The following is a 22,305-nucleotide window of genomic DNA, read 5'->3' as shown; positions in this document are numbered from 1 at the left end:
AAGAATGTGCCTACAGCAGTGCTAGATTTGTCGTAAAAGGCGACTAAATAGTGATCAGAAACCTAGTCGGGGGCTAGGCGCTCTGCCCAAAAAGCAACTGGGATGTGTGCTCCAGGTGGTGGAATGGGTATTCCTGGCGTGTAACATGCTGGGGTTATCAGGATATAATACGGAAACCCTGACTGCAAACCATAGTGGTGCACCGTATTGGGAAAGATGCCACGTTTCTCGCACGTTAAAGAACTCTGTTGTCGTATTCGATAGGAGTAGGAACCTTTGTGCTCCGCCACGGGAGGCTAAATTGCCCAACCCTACCCATCCCCCCTTTTCTAGTGGCAATCAAAATTATCGACCCTATTATCCTTGTGTTTCGTACCTTTTTTCATTTCATCATTATATGTTCATTATGTCATCCCTTTCATGTTCATCGCCTGAATATAGCTGAAATATTGCTGCTCGGGCGTTAAACCCCAATAATCAATCATTTCTCTCGAGGATTAAAGGATTTCTCCACTCTAGATAGTTTAATTTTAGATTTTAACCCACTCGCTAAAACTCCAGTGGGGGAATCCAGTAATCCCCTCGAGACTGAAGGAGAATCTATATATAAAAGTCATCCGTTTATCGCGCAAATGTGTATTTCTTCGATTCGGTTCCACTTTCCATGAAGTTAACAACAACTTAATTTCTACATGTATGCGTAGAATGGTATAGTAGCCTTTAATTTATTTGTTCAATGTTATTAAACCATTGTTTGAAAATCTGCAATGATACAAACGAAAGATAAATATATCGAAAATGCCTTATATCTCATTGAAGACCGTGGGGTGACCTGTAGAAGTTGTAATTGCTTGGTATTAGGTAGATTTGAAAAATACGTATGGTGACTATATCAAAACGACAACAACCCCTTTGGGATAAAAATACCAGCCGAAGGTCAGCTATTGGTCTTCAAAAAGCACGAGGAAACCCTCATACCACAGGGAGGACTGCAGCTGGCCCCTAACTTCATTTAACACGGGTACAGCGAAAAGGTTTATTCTATATACTCAGGTAACATAAAAATAATCTAAAGGTGAAATCAAACAAGACATATAGAGGCCAAAAATTCCTGACTTGGGACAGGCGCAAAAACAAATGCCCGGAGTTAAAGTACTTTGGCATGATCACAAGTGGATACTTTATTTTAAATCAAATTTGTGAAGCAGATTACCTAATTCAAAAATAGACACATGATAGTTATGAAGTAAGTACAAGAAACAAAAGCAATCGTGATTTTGTTCACTTAAATTTTGAAAAATGGAACGTTTTATGTCAAACATTACAACTAACAGGCATTCATACCTTCAATAGTTATCTAATGGGTGGACTGAAGTAATGCTAACACAAACAAAGCGATTTATGTTGTAGTAAGAATATATAAGATAACTCTTATTGAAACTACAACATTTTCGAACTAAAGTTGTCGATAACGAAATACAATTTGATCAAGATAATGTGTTGTACTACCGCAATGGTTATTTTTCGTTCATTTATATTGATCTTTGTTTTTATTATATCTGTAAACGGAATGTCCATTGGAACCGATACTATCATGCAGTGCTCAAAATATCATTTCGAAGAAAGGGTGTTGGAAAAACTGATACAACTGGAGTTCAAAATGAAGAACCATGAAAACATGATGGAAAAGTGGACTAGTGATTTAAAGTCTGGGCTCGACAAAATCGAAAATTTAAAAGAAATTACCGAAACCTTCATGGACGTTCAGAAAACAGAATTTGATAAAACAAAAGAAAACATTTTGCACAAAATAGAAACTGTCGCCGAAAAGTTAGAAAATCAATCGATGCATCAAATGGCATTATATGACAGGCGTATTGAAACTAAACTGAAAGAAATAACAGGTTCAGAAAAGGAAAGAAATTCTTCTATTCAGATGATGAGAAGTGAATTATGGTCATCATTTGTTTCGGTTATTAATGGATATAAAAAAAATATCTCAGAAATGTTGACAAACCAGGCACAGTTAGCAAAGGGTAAATTTTATACAAAAGTTGTTACATTAAGCTATCATTAAATCGCAACAGTATAACCTAACCTCCACTTTATTTCTCGTTTTTCGAGTTCAGTTAGACAAAAAATATCTACGTCAACACTTTTTGCGTTATGGTAGACAACATGTGTCCACCTCAATGCATAAAAACTTTGTGTTAAACATTTTGTGTCCTACTCAACACTATAGTTTGCTTTTATGTTTTAAGACAAGGTATTTTTGTGTTGAGTTTTAATGTGCATTTTAGGTGTTGATATGGATAAAAAAAAAAAGACAAACTAGACATTAATTGTTTTCCTAAATTAAATATTGACTATGCATGATTACTACAGTCATTATTTCAGCCTGCAGTGGTATGTTAAAAAAGTATCCACTTCCATCTATCCATATATCCCATGAACAATTAAAAATGTAGTTGAATGCTAACATACGTTTTCTTTTGATACCATTTATCGTGTTATTGGCAACAACTTGCCCATTGTAAATAACATATTAGAAAGGCAAAATATATAATGAGCTATTTTTATTGTAAATATGTAAGTAATTTGTTTTTATTCCACTTCAGACTATAAAGAAATAACAAACAAACCGAGAATCGCATTTGCAGCATATATGATATCCAAATCAACAAAAGGAATTGTAAAATTTCCCTTTATGTGGACCAATGTTGGAAACGCCTATGATACTAGTACAGGTGTGTTTACTGCACCAATCCCTGGACTTTATATGTTCACAGCAGTTCTTTTATCAGAAAACAGTAAAAGTTTATATAGACATATTTGGAAAAACAATGAGCCCCTTGCTGGAACGTACGTCACTGACCAAGGCTACAAAGCTGGTACACTAACTGTAGTTCTACAACTCAAAAAGGGTGATGAGGTTTATGTTAAGTCAAACACTGAGTCTCATGGGGATGTTTACAGTGATATAGACAAGTTTAGTACTTTTACAGGATATTTCATTGGCTAGTTAAATGGAGTGACTTTTGTAATACTGATGTTTAATTTCCATTGACGTACAGATCAAGCAGTTTTTTTTAACAAGTTTATTAATTGTAAGGTTTAAACGCATCTGAACATCAGATTGACGTGCAATGCAATGACATCAGAGATGCATCTGATTCATATTTTGCATTTCAATAAACTCACATCAAATTAAAGTACTTGCTGGAATGTGGATCTCTGGCGGCAGCCATAAAAGTGGAACAAAAACTAAACCATGCAAAATAAAACAAATCGTCCGGACGCAAGGTTTTCAAATTGATATTTGTCATGATGCATTTGGTTGACTACTATGTCTCGGAAGTTAAGTCACAAAAATTTTGATCAGGAAAATGTTGTATTTTAAGAAACAAAAATTTCTATTTATAAATGCTTGAAACATGGAAAAAAATTTGCAGCATTTGAGAAAGCTACTCTTCCCCCACCCACATATCTACAGGAAATTATGAGCACAATCATTACTGGAGTAAAGCTGATGTTCGTATACAAATGTTTGTCTTGGATAAAGATATTCATTCATGATATTGAACAAAAAAATATCATAAATATTTGGTAATTCTTCGTAGCTTAAAATTTGAAACGGGAAGCATATGTAAAAAAGCATGATTACTGACAAATTTTAAAGTAAAATATCGGTGAGATGACCCTTACTGTTACTGAACAAGAGTCTAACGGATGGGATTATCGTAACGGGTTTTGGAATTAATGATATTTAAAATATAATAATAAATTACCAAATAATGTGCTTGCGTTGTATTATCTAAGTTTAGTTTAAATTTTATTTAATTTTATGCTTTTTATAGAAAAAAACCAGTTAAAAAATCTGAGGTTGAAAGACAACATGCTAGGCGAAATGAATGTACTCCTTAATCAATTTTGCAATAAGATAGCTAAGAATAAACTTTGAACTAGTAGTTTAAGTTTTGATTAATACATGTATGTAGAAGTGAATACGTCTTACCAGTTTTTCACTTGGAATTCATATATTAGGGAGGATACATGTATACCTTCAGTATCAAACGTAGGTAATCATTTTGTGAATGAAATGTACGACAAGGGCGGATCAGGTTTTATATTTAAAAAATGTGATTCGATCCAGAAATTGGTTAAATGGGGGATAAAGGCTTTCATTTGCTCATTTTCCCTATTATACATTTTTTTTCTATAAAAGAGGAACCCATTTTGGATACTACAACTTAGACCAAGAAAAAAAATGTGTATGTTTCCTCTTACCCTACCTGCCCTATATGTATCTTCTTGTGTCTACTTTCATTTTACCGCCGTTTTGACCAAAGCACCGTTTTAGTCTAGATTGTTGCCCCATTAACTCCATGTAAAATGTTTTCGAAAACCCCTACCTAACTACTATATTTTTCACTTCCATATTGTACAAGACATTATTTTTTCTGCGTTCTCGTTAAATGACAACAATGAAAGTAGTAAAAAATGCAATAATTTTTAAGATGTATCATGATGGTGCTAGCCAAATATTCGAAGACAAATGTTCTCATTATTTCGTCAAACAGGAAACAGAATGAAGATCTCATATCACCCTAAAACTAAAACGTCATGGTTGCGCTTGTTTTCTAAACTGGAATAAATTGTTGCCCTTTTCTTTTCAAAACAATAATAACATTTAGGTCTTTAATGAATTAAGACATTTAAAAAATAAACAAATATAACACCACTCACTGTAACAATTACATGAACAGAAGTTTGATATGACAAAACGCTGGCTCATTATCGTATTGACGTAAGTGCAATGTGATAAGCATTTGTTTTATTATTATTATTATTATTATTATTATTATTATTATTATTATTATTATTTTTGTTACAAAGGAGTGTCCTTCGAAACCAAATCTCACATATTCTTTCTTATACTATGAAGCATTTTAATCCACCTGTTCGAGTAATTTTATTGATGAAAAGTCGTCTACAAGACCGTGTTCAGAGTCTGCATCATAACTATATAACAACATCCAATGTATTAAATACCTTACAACCACGAGTTTAATATATGTCGACCGTTCCGGTTTTGGCAAGTATACCACTATACTGTAAATCACGCCAGAAATGTGTCTACGTGATTTTCAGTACATAATACTAAAGTAGAAACATCTAGATATCATCAGCTAATTTAGAAAAAAAACCATTGCAATTTCTTATCACGAAGAAATGGGAATAAATGAAAATAATCACATAAATTTGAATCTACAAATTATTGCTCAGCTAAAACGTCTCATATTTGGCATCATTCGGTAGGTATTTTATTTTGTACATAAATAAAGAACAAAAAATCATTTTCAAAAATACTCCCCCTACCCCTACAAAACTGGTCTCAATATCAAACATAATTCTCATTCACGGCATACCGACACAAAAGAAGTCTTGACACTCCTGTTTCTGAACCTACCTTATTATTTCAATGATTTGTGGTCATCAATTTGAATATTAATTTTCACAGACTATTTAAACCAGTCTGTGTAAAAGGTCAAGATGAATAAAAACGATCATTTCTTCCACTACCGTTTGTCAACAGAGGTATAGATACAAATAATTTGGCTTACATCCTCCATCACAAAAACGCCACAAACAAAATTCACTCTTTTTCAAAGATAAATCAATACCAATTATTTCATATTCCTAGGCTTCACCTATTGCATTCATCCAGAATTCTCAATTATAAAAGGTTATTGCAGAACTACGGGATGGAGGAATTCAAGGCTAAACCACCTGACTGTTCTGGTAAAAACTCTCCATTCAAATATGATCCTTCAAGTCACATTATTACGGGAGATTTAAACATCATCGAAAAAACGATGTACCGTGAACAACGCTCCATAAATTAAAATTATAACTTTTAAGTTCTTATGGATGCCGTGGAGGGCTACATAAGAAAATGGATTAAGCAAGAAAACAAGAAGACATTGATTTTCTGTCAGTCTGGGTAAAAGCTTTAGGGTCTTAAATTTTGAAACGTATGAAAGTTTTAAGTAGGTCAATGAATGTCAATGCTACATCAGTTTTCAAAGACGCCAATGCTTTAAAACCGTTGTCTACTATACATTAAAAATTTGTTGTCATACCAGCAGACAAATTCCAAAACAACACCGTTTTTGTCTGCAAAACGTATTACATTCAATGTGTATTATCAGACGTAGATGCAAAAAATAATTGCAGTAATAAGACCTATACTGCCACTACACTCTTCAAAGAAGAAATAGTGGATAACCATGATTTTGTGCTATCCTCTTTTCGCATCTCTAACAACGACGATTATTGTGATCTAACGTCTATGTACTGGATCCCTAAACTACACAAGAATCCATAAATACAACTTTACATATCTGAATTTGCAAAATGTACCACCAAGCCTTTTTTCAAAACTTCTTATTTCTATACTCCCAACCGTCAAAGAGGGTCTCAAGTCATACCACAACACTTGTTACTCCTGTAGTGGTATTAATGCAATGTGGATCCTGAAAAACTCGAATGAGCTTCTTGAAACCCTGAATTTAAGATTATTATCAAGAGCATTAAAATCTTCGGTTTTTCAACTCTATATACTTCTATTCCCTATATTCAGTTAAAATCCCGAGTCAAAAACATTATACATCGTCGTTACTCCAAAAAAGAAGGTACACCTATAAACACATATGTAGTTTGTGGTAGAGATTCCTCATACTTTGTAAAAAATAATTCCAAATCATCTTCAAAATATACCAGGGAAAATGTTTTCAATTTGCTGGATTTTTTTTATCGACAGTATATTTGTCCAGTGTGGTGGACGCGTTTTTTAACAAACTGTCAGCATTCCAATAGCAACAAATTGTGCTTCTCTCCTTGCTAACCTATTCCTTTACTCTTAGGAGTCTGACTTCATAGCTGATCTGATCAAAAACAGGTAACATCGTTTAACTAGATCCTTAAATCTCGATTTCCGCTATAAAGATAACGTATTATCGTTAAACAATCCTAGTTTCGGGGATTTGATACATCGCATCTACCCCAAAGAACTTGAGATAAATGATACTACAGAGAGATGTCAGGATCACATCTTGTCCTACACTTAGCGATAAATGGTAAAGGAAAACTATTGACCAAATTATACGACAAATGCGATGACATCCCATTCTGTTTTTTCAACATTCCCTTCATCTGTGGTAATATCCCTTCAGCACCTGCGTATGGAGTTTTCATTTCACAACTCAAATGTCACGTCAGAGATTGCCGTAATCACGCAGACTTTTTGTATCGCGCTAAACTTCTTACAATTAGGCTTCTGGAACAGGGTTATGTTGCTACAAGTTTGTAATCATCACTCTAGAAGTTTTATGGTCGTCATCAAGAACTCATGGATCGTTAGGGTGTATCCATCTGTACCATTAAAACTGATTTGTTCAACTTGTCATAGTTTTCCTTTTCTCTTTTGTTTAAAGGACGCTTACCCCACCGGTGCTCCAAGTCCATGCTTCCAGTATTTAGTGGAGTCCGAGTTGCTCATTCACTTTTTTCACTTTGTATGTTTTATTTTGGTTTTTTATGTTCTTTGTTGTTTGTTTCTGTTTTCCCTGTCTGGTCTTTGTCCCTTGATTACATTCTTTTAATTTAAGCCAGAAACTTGGTTCCTTTGATTACTCAATCAATATGTCAGCTGTGTAGTGATAACGTGATAAGTATCATCCGAGAAAGTATAGGAAAAGTTTGCCACTAGACTCATCTGATACTTCACAAGACTGAGTGAATATCAAACCTTATTGCTCACGTTTCAGTTAAAAGAATGAAATGAAATGATTAAACTATTTTATATATATTCATGGAAACAAACCCTGTCAGGGGAAACTACAAGGTTGTATTCTCCTTTTGCTAATACTGCTGTATTGAGCCAGGAACTCTTATCAAATATCAATTAAGAAAGTCTTTTAATATTCGACTTAATTGGTTATTAGTGACTTATCTTTGTTTAAATTTAAATACGCCATGCACTGTCATTTACCTTTATTGGGGCATGTTTGTTTTAATCTACGCAGACGAACAGTTTTTCATTCAGCTTGAAATGATTTGAAAAATGTTTTGGTATCAATAGATACTTACAAAATAAGCTCTTTTGCATAAAAAGACTATTTAGAATATTTAGAAAGTTAGGAAACTGTCATTTGCGCAGCACACCAAACATCAAAAAGAGACAATCATGCAGCCATCGACATGTCACCATTGTTTAAACTTGCTGAAAAGTCAGGAATGTGCAACGTTTCAAATCCCACATGTTTAATGTGAATGGTATATTTTAAGTCGTAAAAATGCATTATTATATAACATGAAATGTTTTATTCAGCCAACATATTTATCACTAATCTAAGCTTTTAAGAAAACACAATAATGCTTGTATCAAGGTTGATTAGAATCGAGCCATGTCCTCTGCGATTTCGAACGTGGGACATGTGTGGTATAAATGGATTAAGAAACGTATTTTGATCAGAATAAGTAACCAAATACAATTCGCATTTTTTTTTCTAATTTGCAAACATTTGCATCAGAATGTTAATTTTTCTATCATATTTAATAATTGTGGTTACTATCCTTGTTACAAACGGAATAACCATTGGTATTGATTCTCTCATTCAGTGCTTCGTTGAAGTAAAGATTTTTTAAAAGCTGATACTACTGGAATTCAAAAGAAGAACCATGAAAACCAGATCGAAAAGTGATTTGAAGTCTGGGCTTGACAAAATCGAAAATTTAAAAGAAATTACCGAAAGCTCAATGGATGTTCAGAAAACAAAATTTGATAAAACAAAACAAAACATTTTGCACAAAGTAGAAACAGTAGTCAGAAATTTAAACAATAAATCGATGTATCAAGTGACATTGTATGACAAGCGTATTGAGTCTAAATTGGAGGAAATAACATTTTCTGAAATAGATAGAATACTTCTATTGGGTTGATGAGGAGTGAATTTGACTCGGCTGCCAATGGCTATAAGCAACGTATCTCGGAAGTTGTAACAAAGCAGGTACAGTTAAACAAGGTACATTTTTACAAAGATATACTATACATTGATACCTATACAGTTCAAAGAATGAATAAGAAAGGAACAATTAATCATTTAATATGCACACTTTAAAAAAGAGATTTCAAAAAGCAACAGGCGTATTTCAATGTCCCCTTCCAACTGAACATACTGCATTCTTAACTAATTTTTGTTTAGAAACGCATTGGAAAGTTCTTAAGGAGAACTTTATTTCTCTTTATAATTTTGACACAAATAGTTTAAAATAATTTTGGTTAAAGAGTAATCAAGGAAACCAAGGTTATAGCGATAATCATAAGAATGTAATCCAGGGACAAAGACCAGGCATTGAAAACGGACATACACAACAAAGAACATAAAGTAATTAAAATCATACATACAAAGTAACAAAAGCAAATAAGCAACTCGGACTCCACTTAAAAGTGGGACCATGGACCGGGTGCATCGGTAAGGTAAGCGTCCTCTGCTTTTCTAGAAACACCCGCCGAGTTGCTCATGAAAACATCAAGTCGATAGAAGAAAGGAAAATATGACACGTTGAACAAAGCAGTTTTCATAGCGCAGATGCATACAACGCAACGATATACGAGTTCATGATGACGGCCATAAAACTTCTGTAGTGATGACGTCAATCTTGTAGCAACATAACCCTGTTTCAGAAGCCTATTTGTTAGAATTCTAGCGCGATACAAAAAGTATGCGTAGTTTCTGCAAGCTCTGGCATAACGTATGAGTTGTAATATGAACACTCCATACGCAGGTGCTAAAGGGATATTGACACAGATGAAAGGAGAGTTGACAATTCTGAATGAAAAGTCATCACGTTGGTCGTAAAGTTTGGTCAATCATGAAAATGTTATTGGAATACATTACTATCAATTGACAGGTTACAAAATATTACTAAGAAAATAATAGTCAAGTTCGACTATTGACCGAATGTAAGAAAGAAAACCCTTAAAATGATACCTCTTTTGTCTTCACTTGACTATGATAATCTCCATAGATAACAAATGCTTAAATAATATGTTTTTGGCAATATCAAGAGAAATATATTTTGATATTCCCATACAGAACACAAAAAAAAAGATTTTATTATGGTCCTAAACCTAAAAAAAGCTACCAAGTGAATGTAAAATGTTCCCATGCCAGATGTTTTTGTTATACATGTCAGTGTAGCATTCTACCGTCCGTCGTTTTCAATTATAAAATCACTGATAATTGTGACTGATGCATGTCTTCGGATTAAGAGGATATCAAATACGATGAAATAATACTGCTTAACAATGACCTAACAACGCCAATCATCTTTTCGGATAAGGAAGTCTGCACTTTCCCTGAAGTTACCAACAACTTAATTTCTACATGTAGAATGGTACGGTAGCCCTTGAATGCTATTATGAGTCACAGGAAAGATAAATGTATCGAAAATGTCTTATACCTCATTGAAGACCATTTGGTGACCTGTAGAATTTGTAATTGTTTGTTTCTTGGTATTTGGTGGATGACTGTCTCATCGGCTATAAAACTACATCTCCTATATTTATATTACAACATGCCACAAATATAAATTGTTAAGTATTACGATAATAGGTATGGTGTATATATATCAAAGAGACAACAACCCCTTCGGGATAAAAAATATCAGCCCAAGGCCATCCACTGGTCTTAAAAAAACATATACTCAAATATATACTCAAATAACATAGAAATAAACTAAAGGTGAAACGAAGAAAGACATACCAAGATCTGAAATTCCTGACTTGGGACAGTCGTAAAAATTGTGCCCGGGATAAAGTACTTCGGTATTATCACAAGTGGACACTTTATTTTCAGTCAAATTGGTGAAGCAGATTACCAGATTCAAAAATAGACACGTGACAGTTAAACACAACAAACAGCGATCGTGATTTTGTGCACTGAAGTTGAAAAAATGGGACGTTCTATGACCAACAATACAACTAATAGGCATTCATACGTGTCATAGTTTTCTATGTGTGGACTGAAGTAATGCTACCACAAGCAAAACGATTTCTGTAGTAGTAACAATATATAAGACAATTCTTACTGAGACGTACAGCATTTTGTATCTGAATTTGTCGATTACAGAGTACAATTTGATCAGGATAATGTGTCATACTACCACAATGGCTATTTTTCGTACATTTATTATCATTTTTGTTTTTATTGTATCTGCAAATGGAATGACCATTGGAATCGATGCTCTCATGCAGTGTTCAAAATATCACTTTGAAGAAAGGGTGTTGGAAAAACTGATACAACTGGAGTTCAAAATGAAGAAAAATGAAAACATGATCGAAAAGTGGACTAGTGATTTGAAGTCTGGGCTTGACAAAATCGAAAATTTAAAAGAAATTATCGAAAGCTTCATGGACGTTCAGAAAACTGAATTCGATAAAACAAAAGAAAACATTTTGCACAAAGTAGAAACAGTCGCCGAAAATTTAGAAAATCAATCGAAGCATCAAATGACATTATATGACAGGCGTATTGAAACTAGACTGAACGAAATAACAGGTTCAGAAAAGGACAGAAATGCTTCTATCCAGATGATGAGAAGTGAATTATGGTCATCGTTTGAATCGGTTATCAATGGATATAGGACAAATATCTCAGAAGTGTTGACAAAACAGACACAGTTAGAAAAGGGTATATTTTATACAAAAGTTACTAACCTTACATTACATTTAAAAAAGTATTAACTAACCTCCACTTTATTTCTACAGGCAACATGTTTAAATCAGTGTCGATTTCAATTTCAACACGTTAGGACTATTTGTGCCTTAATTAATCTAACATGTTTCGAAACAAAATAATTTAAAGCAATTAATACATTATACATGTATCTATTTTGATAATTTTAGGCAATAAATGACTAATTTACATGACATGTTTATAGCATTCATGACTTGTGACATATTTAGAATTTTTTTTATACTTTTTTTTAACAATTGACATCCAGTCTTGACGCCCATCTTGCACTAATCCATGATAAAGTGCCAGAGAAATCGTTACATGTCCACTTAAGCCTATAGTGCAGGACAAGGCACATGAAAATATGTTATGTATTTTAATAATTAATTGTAACGAAATGAAATGTCAAAGTGTGAAAATGTAACCATACAGCACAGCTATCATCTCTATACAAACCCAAGAATTGAGATTCTACAATGAAATAAACACTATAGTTTCTTATGTAGAGGGTAAATTGACCGCCCTAGAAACCAACACTAGTCTAAACTTAATTTTCCTCCGCCATCTTGAAATGGTCGCAAACGGACGTTACGGTCATCCACTTTACCCCCTCCCCACCCCCAAGTGAATCATATTAAATATTGTCACCTTTAAGCATCGATGAAATAAAGGTAAGCCTCTGCTCCGAATTTGAACAGACATGTGCGCTACTGTACCTTTATCATCCATATTATACCAGACATTATTTTTCTGCGTTCTCGTTAAACGACAACAATGAAAGTAGTAAAAAATGCAATAAATTTTAAGATGTATCATGATGGTGCTAGCCAAATATTCGAAGACAAATATTCTCATTATTTCGTCAAACAGGAAACAGAATGAAGACCTCATATCACTCTAAAACTAAAACGTCATGGTTGCGCTTGTTTTCTAAACTGGAATAAATTGTTGCCCTTTTCTTTCCAAAACAATAATAACATTTAGGTCTTTAATAAATTAAGACATTTAAAAAGTAAACAAGTATAACACCACTCACTGTAAAAATTACATAGAAGTTTGATATGACAAAACGCACCACTGGCTCATTATCGAATTTAAGTCATTGCAATGTAATAAGCATTTGTTTTATTATTATTTTTATTTTTGTTACCAAGGAGTGTCCTTTGAAATTAAATCTCACATATTCTCTCTTATATCATGAAGCATTTTAATCAACCTGTTCGTGTAATTTTATTGATGAAAAGTCGTCTACACGACCGTGTTCAGAGTGGTTGTCTGCATCATGACTATTTAGCAACATCCAATGTATTAAATATCTTGAAACCACGACTTTAATATATGTCGACCGTTTTTGACTAGTGTACTACATTACTGTAATTGACTGTTTTTGTCTAATGTTGTCAAAAGCGTCTCAAAGTTTAGTGTCATTTGATAGATAATTTATTTTGTACATAAATAAACCACAAAAAATTAATTTTCAAAAATACTACCCCTACCTCCCCTACCTCAAAAACCTGGTCTCAATATCAAACATAATTCTGATTCACGGCATACCGACACAAAACAAGTCTTGATACTCCTGTTTCTGAACCTACCTCATAATTATACAGACTTTTGGTTATCAATTTGGATATTAATTTCCACAGACTCTTTAAACCAGTCTGTGTAAAGGTCAAGATGACCAAAAACGATAATTTCTTCCACTAAGGTTTGTCAACAATGGTACAGATACAAATAATTTGGCTTATATCCTCCATCGCAAGAACGCCACAAGCAAAATTCTCCCATATTTTAAAGATAAATCAATGCCAATTATTTCATTTTCCTAGGCTTCACCTATTGCATCCATTCAGAATTTTCAATAATAAAAGGTTATTGCAAAACCACGAGATTGTGGAATTCAAGGCTAAACCACCTGACTGCTCTTGTAAAAACTCTCCATTCAAATATGGTTTTAAAGTCACATCATTACAGGAGATTTAAACATCATCGAAAACGATATACCGTGATTGATTCTCTGTCAGACTGGGTAAATTGTTAAACGTATGAAAATTTTAAGTAGGTCAATGAGTGGAGTGTCAATGCTACATCAGTTTTCAAAGACCTCAATGTACCAACCATTGTCTACTATACATGACAAATATGTTGTTGTACCAGCAGACAAATTCCAAAACAACACCGTTTTCGTATGCAAAATGTATTACATTCAATGTGTACTATGTGAGGTAGATGCAATAATAAGGCAAGCAATAATAGCAGTAATAAGACCTATACTGCCACTACACTCTTCAAAGAAGAGATAGTGGAAAACCAAAGACGATAGTTGTGATCTAACGTCTGTGTACTGGATTCCTAAACTTCACAAGAATCCATACATACCACGTTAAATAGTTGAATCTGCAAATAGTTGAATTCCTAATCATCAATCATCAAATTTGCTGGAATTTTTTATCGACAGCATATTTGCCCAGTGTGTTGGGCACTTTTTTTTAACAAATTGCCGGCATTCCAATAGCAACAAATTGTGCTCCTCTACTTGCTGACCTATTCCTTCACTCTTATGAGGCTAACTTCAAGGCTGATCTGATCAAAACGAAGGAACATCGTTTAGCTAGATCCTTTAATCTCAGTTTCCGCTATAAAAATGGCGTATTATCGTTAAATAATCCTAGTTTCGTGGATTTGATACATCGCATCTACCGCAAAGAACTTGAGATGATACTTACAAAATAAGCTCTTTTGCGTAAAAGACGATTTAGAATATTTAGAAAGTTAGGAAATTGTCATTTGCGCAGCACACCAAACATCAAAAAGAGGAAATCATGCAGCCATCGTCATGTCACCATTGTTTAAACTTGCTGAAAAGTCAGGAATGTACAACGTTTCAAAATCCCACATGTTTAATGTGAATGATATATTTTAGGTCGTAAAAGTGCAATATTATATAACATGAAATGTTTTATTCAGCCAACAGATTTATCACTAATCTAAGATTGTAAGAAAACACAATCATGCTTGTATCAAGGTTGATAAGAATCCAGCCATATCCTCTACGATTTCGCAAGACATGACAGCACATGGCATTCTAACAAATTTTAGTTCGATTGAAATAATAAATGATAGATATTCAGATTTTTCCTGTGATAATTATATAATCACATATTGCCAAAGAAACCACAAACGTTAGAACTCTCATAAAGTTTCCGAAAAAAGAATACAATTAATTTCTATATAAATAAGAACATGGGACATTTTTTTGACATTGGTGGTATAAATTCATTAAGAAACATATTTTGATCAGGATAGATAACCAAATACAATTCGCATTTTTTTTTAAATTTGCAAACATTTGCATCAGAATGTTAATTGTTCGGTCATATTTAATAATTGTGCTTACTATCCTTGTTACAAACGGAATTCATTCTCTCGTTCAGTGCTCAAAATATCACTTTCAAGAAAAGGTTTTGAAAAAGCTGATACTACTGGAATGCAAAGAGTAATCAAGGGAACCAAGGTTATAGCGGTAATCAAAAGAATGTAATCCAGGGACAAAGACCCGACATGGAAAACAGACATACACAACAAAGAACATAAAGTAACTAAAATCATACATACAAAGTAAAAAAGGAAAATGAGTAACTCGGATTCCACTAAAAACTGGGAGCATGGACTAGGTGTACCTGTAGGGTAAGCGTCATCTGCTTTTCTAGAAACACCTGCCGAGTTTCTAATAAAAAGTTCAGTCCAGGGTAGACGAAAGAGGAAAGGAAAACTATGACACGTTGAACAAATCAGTTTTCATGGCGCAGATGGATTCACTGTAGCGATCCACGAGTTCATGATGACGACCATAAAAGTTCTGTAATTTATGACTTCAGTCTTGTAGCAACATAACCCTTTTTCGAAGCCTATTTGTTAAAATTCTAGCGCGATACAAAAAGTCTGCATAGTTTTGACAAGCTCTGGCACAACGTATGAGCTGTGATATGAACACTCCATACGCAGGTGCTGGAGGGATGTTGCCACAGATGAAAGGAAAGTTGACAATTCCGAATGAAAAGTCATCACCTTTGTCGTAAAGTTTGGTCAATAGTTTTCCTTTACCATCGATTGCTAAGAGTAGGTCAAGATATGAGTCAAAGGTGTAAAATGTTACCCAACTTCGTCGTTATTCATGTGAGTTATAGGTAGATGACAAAGAACTGTGTATGATATAAGAAATTGCTTGTGCATAATATTAAATATGTAAAGCGAGATCTCCCTCGTCTTATATTTTAATAAATCTGATTGGTTGAAATTTGAGTCGAAGAAAAAATCGACTTGACTACTTTATGAAACCATGTACAGTGCATGCAAATTGTAATATTCGTATATATTGATTTCCGGCTATGTTTTTAGTAAAACTCAATTTACTACTTTTTTCTAACTGAAAACTCTTTTAGGCATATAATTATATTTAGAGGTTGACTGAACACAGACAAAAATATGTCAAATGTTATTTGTTTCAAATTGCATCATGGTTTGCATTACACTATCAACAGTGATCCTAACATAGGTAAATATCTTTTTTTAACTTTAGTTAACGTTTTGTTCCTTTGCAAACCTTGATCGTAGAGGACAATTCCGTCATGGACCATGTGCACCGGTAGGATAAGTGTCCTCTGCTTTTCTAGAAACATCCGCCGAGTTGCGCATAAAAAACTCATTTATCATACGCCACAAACACTGAATAATTTGTAATTCTCAAGGATAGTATCATTGTTACTGTCAAAATTTCAACAATAATTGTGCAGAGTACATTTTGATTCAATGTGAACCATTTGATATCTACAGCTAAGAATTTGCACAATGGCAACAAGAAACTAATATAAATTGTTAGTTTCATTTTTTCTATCTTATTCCTGTCCTAATGATAAATCTGGAGTCTTTACTGCAACTAAAATGTTTTCGCTGTTTTAATCGTCAATAGTATGTCCACGAATAACATATTCAATTTGGATGATACATTTGGCTCCAGCGATTACAAACCACATTGTACAATATCTAAATGTGGAATCAAAAATTACAAAACACGCACCATTCAGTTACATGTAACCGACAATTTTACGTAATACCGTGAACCACGCTCCATAAATTATAATTATTGTGGATGCTGCGGTGGGCTATGATAGAAAATTTCATTCGATTAATCGAGAACAAGAAGTGTATGTGAAACTGTGAGGTCTTTAATCTTCAACCGTATGAGGGTTCTAAGCAGGACAATGAGTGCCAACATTATGCTACATAAGTTTTCAAAGATCTCGATGTAACTAAAACATTTTCTAATATACATGACACGTATGTAGTTGTACCGGTAGACAAATCTGTCTGCAAGACATATCACATCCAATGTTTGTTATCAGATGAAGACGTAGAAAATAATAGCAGTTATATCAACTCGGAGTGTGTTTCTAGAAAAGCAGAGAATGTTTACCCAACCCGTGAACCTTGTCCATGATCCTATGCCCTTTTATATGTAGCACTGTCCCCACCACTGACCAGACATGGAAAAAAGACATACACAACAAAGAAGATAAAGTAGCTAAAATCATACATACAAAGTAACAAAAGCAAATGAGCAACTCGACCTCCACTAAAAACATTGAGCATAGACATAAAAAAACTTTAACTGGAGTTTAAATGTTAAATTCCAGGAAATGCTTGTTTTGGACCCTTTTGCCAACATATAATTCTAAAATGCTTTGGTCCATAACCCCCAAATCAATACCAACCTTGCTTTTTTGTTAGAAACCTTGATATGAATTTTATAAAGGTCAAATATCCAATATTTATGTTATCGCAAGAAAATCAAGTGTCTACAGACGACCCACGATAATACACTCCTTGATACAAGCGTTCGTTTAAACACACGATAGAATCGTTTTTTTTTATTTTTGTACTTTGATTATTTCCTTGATTTAACTGTTATTTTTATATGAGCGTTCGTCTATCGTGCGTTTAAACGCACGCTAGGAACGTTCATTCATCTGCGTTTAAACGCGCACTGGGAGCGTTCGTTTATCGTGCGTTTGGTGAGCGTTTCGCGTGCGTTTGTGTATCGTGCGTGAGGAAAACCTAAACGTCTCAAGGAGTGTAACAGCGGCAAACACAAACGACCGAATATTTTACTGCATGTTTGTTTTCAATAGAAAATGGCAATGCATTTCAATCTGTATTCGTGTTTTTTTAGTCTTATCCATTAGAACAAGGCATGGGCAATTCGGAGAATTATTTTAAGGTCCCCCTTACTAATAAATATTAAAGACGTTACCGTATAGATTAATGTTTTTTTTTCAAATATGAACTTAAAATGATGCTTCAGTAGATAATATGTTAGACAGATTGAAGAAAATAATTTAAAGCTATTTGTTTATGTGTTCATGATACAACCCAAGTATAACGTAACTCAGTATGAAATACACTCGTTTTTTAATTTTGTTTTGTTTTTGTTTGTTTTTGTTTTGTTTTTTTTTTCATACGTCTTCATTAGACAAATGTTATTTGCAAGGCAACCGGACCGTATTTTGGTGGTGTCAGATTAAAATGCTAAAGTAACAATTATTTGACTTTTGGTATGTTTTCTTTTTTATAACAGTATTTTTAAATTACTTGAAGTGTTTTTGACATAAAAAAATTGTATGGTAAAATCTCCAAAATTTATTGTATAAGGCCTCTTTTAAGGGGAGATAATTGGCGGAGAAATGTTCTATAGAAATGTAAATGGAATTTTAGTTGTTTTTTAATACTACCAGAAAAAAAGTTCGGTTAATCCCAGTTTTCTTTATATGAATTTTAAAAAACATCCATCTATCAGTTTTTGTGATAGTTTGCAAAATAGTGAAATTCCCCACATAATCCCCGTGCAGGTCCGGGTGTTAAAAGAATATGCCTGCAGCAGCGCTAAGCTTGTCGTAAAAGCCGACTAAATAGTGCTCTGAACCCTAGCCGGGGGCTAGGGCGCTCTGCCCATAGAGCAACTGGGTTGTGTGTCCCAGGTGGTGGAATGGGGTACCCCTGGCGTGTTATATGCTGGGGTTGTCAGGCTACAATACGGAAAACCTGACCGCAAACCATAGTGGTGCAACGCGTTGGGGAAGATGCCACGTTTTCTAGACTAATAAGATTATATTTAAACTTTCGAGTTTAATTTATTACATTACCATAAAAACTGGGATCTGAAATCCCATTTTGATTAAGTTACAAGTACAACCACACTTCAGTACCAAATCTTTATATCCATGAATGAATTTAGTAAAGGTCTTAACTACTTTATGGTAACGGATCCTTGACTTCACAATTTACCGGTAATACAGAGATTTCGTTCATAATAATCTATAACATCGCAACAAACATGGAAAATCGAACTACTTGAAAAATATATACACCGTATGGAGCAAAAGAAGGGAAAATAAACAGTGAGAAGTGTTAATCGTCCCTCTTGTCCTTTTTTTAGAATTGAGTTTACCTTGTGAAATGGAAACATCTAAACCCAGAAAAATTATGCATATTTTGTGATAAACTTATAAAAGTGAAGATCCTATAGAGCATTCAATATTGGAAGATTTCTAAGTGCGCTCTCGAAATTCCCACAGTATGAGCGCGTTCCAAGATTTGCCATAGTAATTTGGCGTACTACCATTCGACACAAACTTGTCAATACTCATGCAAACATGTTCTTCGCAACTAATACTCATGGGAACATTGAAATATTCTGAACATGCATGAGAAATGAAAGGTTTTGATAATAAAACTTTTGGTATAACTGTGGGAAAATTTTCTATACATGATGGAATGCTTGAGTCAACTTTTTGTACATAAATAATGGAATCTCTGATAGAATTGATATATATTATGTATTGTTCACGTTTGTTGTAATTGCATGACGTACAGTATATGATGCGTTAAGTCTTTGTTCACATTCCTCTTCAATAGATGATTTATCCTATTTCTGTGTTTTGTAGATGTCGGCAAACAATTATCTCAACCAGTTGTCGCTTTTTCAGCATATCTCTCTACAACACATTCAGGGGGAAATATTGTGAAGTTTGACGGTGTATGGTCCAATAAAGGAGGTGCCTATGATCCAAATACTGGTGTGTTCATTGCTCCAAAGCCTGGATTATATAACTTTGTCGTAGTCGGTTTATCTCTCAGTGGCACATCTTTGTATACACACTTGTGGCATAATAAAACTCCAACCGCAGGAATTTACCCCTCTGGTAGCGGTCACAACACAGGAACTGTTGATGTTTATCTAGAACTCGCGAAAAATGATGAAGTTTATGTCAGAACTAAGACTCCATCAGCTGGTAGTATACACAGTAACTCAAACAAATATAGCACTTTCAGTGGGTGTTTTATCGGATGATTTACAAACACCGCGTAGAATGCGAGTTAAGCAACACGTCTATCACGATTGATTCGATACATGTTTTTTTTATGTTATGTGGATCATACTTTTGTACATAAAAAATACATTGGTTTGTTTTTGCTTTGTTTTGTTTTTTTGTTTTTTTATTTGTTTTTGTACATAATTGTACTAAAACTCCTGAAAAAAAACCATACAAAAAACATTAAGAAGCGTATAGAAAACGTATAGAAAACATCGGGAAACATGACTAATAAATACTCTCAGAATGATAAAAAAAAAAAGGCTTCCAAGCATCGGACTACTACGTTACGTTGTCTCAAGAAGTTATGTTTCATGAACAAATTTTCACATTCACACAGCTGAAAGATCCAAAGCTAATTCTAATTGAGTATAATACTCAAAAGATTGTTCGAGCAAGACCCTTTGTAGAACACAGCAAAAGAAACCAACATACAAGTTCTGTAGTTGTCGTCGTTTTTATACCTCCACAAAATAAAATGTGTTTGGTCGTATAATGGTATCAACCCGTCGTCGTCGTCGTCCGCGGCGTTTGTTAACTTTTGTTTATTTACGATAATTTGAGTAAAACTTGTCCGATCTTATTGAAATGTCGACAATTTGTTTCTAGGGACACGGCAGATTATGTTCTTTATGAGTTAGATTTTAATGTGTCCCTTTGAAATTCCACAAAAATATAGTGTAGACTTATCTTTAACCGTTTTGGAATTGAGGCACGCCCAAAAAAAAAACCTTTTTTATATTTGGTCCCATTTCGACATATTTTTATTGGATTCACGTTTTACAGGGTCAAAGGGGCCAAACTCTTAAACATCAACATTTTTATCCGTCCGATTTCAATTTTCTTATTAGGTTCCTCATGAAACTTGAAACGTGTGTCGTTCAAACAGATTGCATATACCTCTTACGGTTTTCGAATTATAGTGTATGAAAGGGGCAACACCCGTAAAGCAAAACCTTTTCCACCTTTAACTGAATTCCAAATTTATGCAATACTGTGACCAAACCAATTGTAGTGTCCATTATTGAGCTTTAAGTCCCTATGCTAAAGTGTGTCAAAAACTAATTATGGAAAAATAGGAGATGTGGTATGATTGCTACATAAATGCAAACAACTACCGTAAGGAAATCAACGAAAGCTTAATGTCATCAATATATGATGCGGGATTGGAACAACTTGTCGACCCAACAAGGGTTATAACACCTTGGACAATTTTGCGACCAACAGACCAACATTTGTCTCATCATGCGAACCATTAAGCGGTGTCAGCGACCATGAAATTGTCAGGATGAAATCACAAGTTAATGCCAAATATTAGCAACCAACAAAACACAAAGCATATTTGTGTAAAAAGGCAAATATAACAGACCTGAAAAAAGAAATGATGGACTTTTCACAGAATTTCATCAAGGAACATAACAGAAACACCCCTGTGAACATCTTGTGGGACTTATTTAAAGTCGCTTGTGAAAACCTGTTAAACAAGATTGCACCATCAAAAACTACAACAAAAACTAAAACGTTCAACCCTATCCTAACCTGGGACAGTGGTGGGAAAATACAACAATTAAACCAACAATAGAAATTAATTAAAAATCTGTCCTCTCTTACCCCAAGTGAACAGAGTTCAATATTTTGCGCTTTGCGAAACTCTTTATTAAATCATGTTAGCTAACTTCACATTATCTGTAAAAAAAGACCTAAATTTTTACTTGTGCTTTTGAATAACCCAGCATGGAGATATGAGGTAGTGCCGCTTCATGTATTATATTGTGCAGTGACAAGCTCATTATCCAGAAATAGCTGGTATATTTTAATCCAGTAGATTAATTGTATTATAATATCAAACCAATTGATAAGTATCTACGAGTTTTAGGCAAATATGAAACGACTGTGTTTTTTTGGTATGACTCGGGTGTGGAAATAATATACAAAAATCAATTACCACCAAGGTTAAAACTATACCAAATACTGGTAAGCTAAGAGGAACAAATACAGTTATTACAAATGAAACAGAGATAGGTACACTGACCCAACAAACATGGTCCGATTCAAGACAAACTTTCAAACACCTG

General features: G+C 33.9%; 2 protein-coding genes across 3 annotated transcripts; both read left to right on the top strand.

Moving 5' to 3' along the window:
- The first annotated feature begins 1,487 nt into the window (after nt 1–1,487).
- Nucleotides 1,488–3,953, top strand: LOC148621506 (uncharacterized). The gene is made up of 2 exons (XM_088573998.1): nt 1,488–2,036; nt 2,619–3,953. Exons 1-2 carry the CDS (start codon nt 1,496–1,498, stop codon nt 3,020–3,022), a joined length of 945 nt encoding a protein of 314 aa, XP_088430124.1. The 5' UTR covers nt 1,488–1,495; the 3' UTR covers nt 3,023–3,953.
- Nucleotides 3,954–8,496: 4,543 nt separating this feature from the next.
- On the top strand, nt 8,497–20,327 carry LOC148621505 (uncharacterized). 2 transcript variants are annotated; one of them, XM_088575976.1, is made up of 3 exons: nt 8,497–9,071; nt 10,923–11,756; nt 19,802–20,327. In XM_088575976.1, the coding sequence occupies exons 2-3, from the start codon at nt 11,216–11,218 to the stop codon at nt 20,206–20,208; spliced, it is 948 nt and encodes a 315-aa protein (XP_088432102.1). In that variant the 5' UTR covers nt 8,497–9,071; nt 10,923–11,215; the 3' UTR covers nt 20,209–20,327. The 2 variants fall into 2 exon arrangements, with proteins under 2 accessions (XP_088432102.1, XP_088432101.1); XM_088575975.1 differs by lacking the exon at nt 8,497–9,071 and having other exon boundaries at nt 11,075–11,756; nt 19,844–20,327.
- Nucleotides 20,328–22,305: the final 1,978 nt, after the last annotated feature.

The sequence above is a fragment of the Perna viridis genome, chromosome 3 (assembly GCF_037379345.1).
Source record: "Perna viridis isolate PV_CMFRI_1.1 ecotype Kerala chromosome 3, ASM3737934v1, whole genome shotgun sequence".
NCBI classification, from domain to species: Eukaryota; Metazoa; Mollusca; class Bivalvia; order Mytilida; family Mytilidae; genus Perna; species Perna viridis.
The sequence above is the reverse complement of the archived record's forward strand: the minus strand, read 5'-3'. Positions and strand labels throughout refer to the sequence as shown.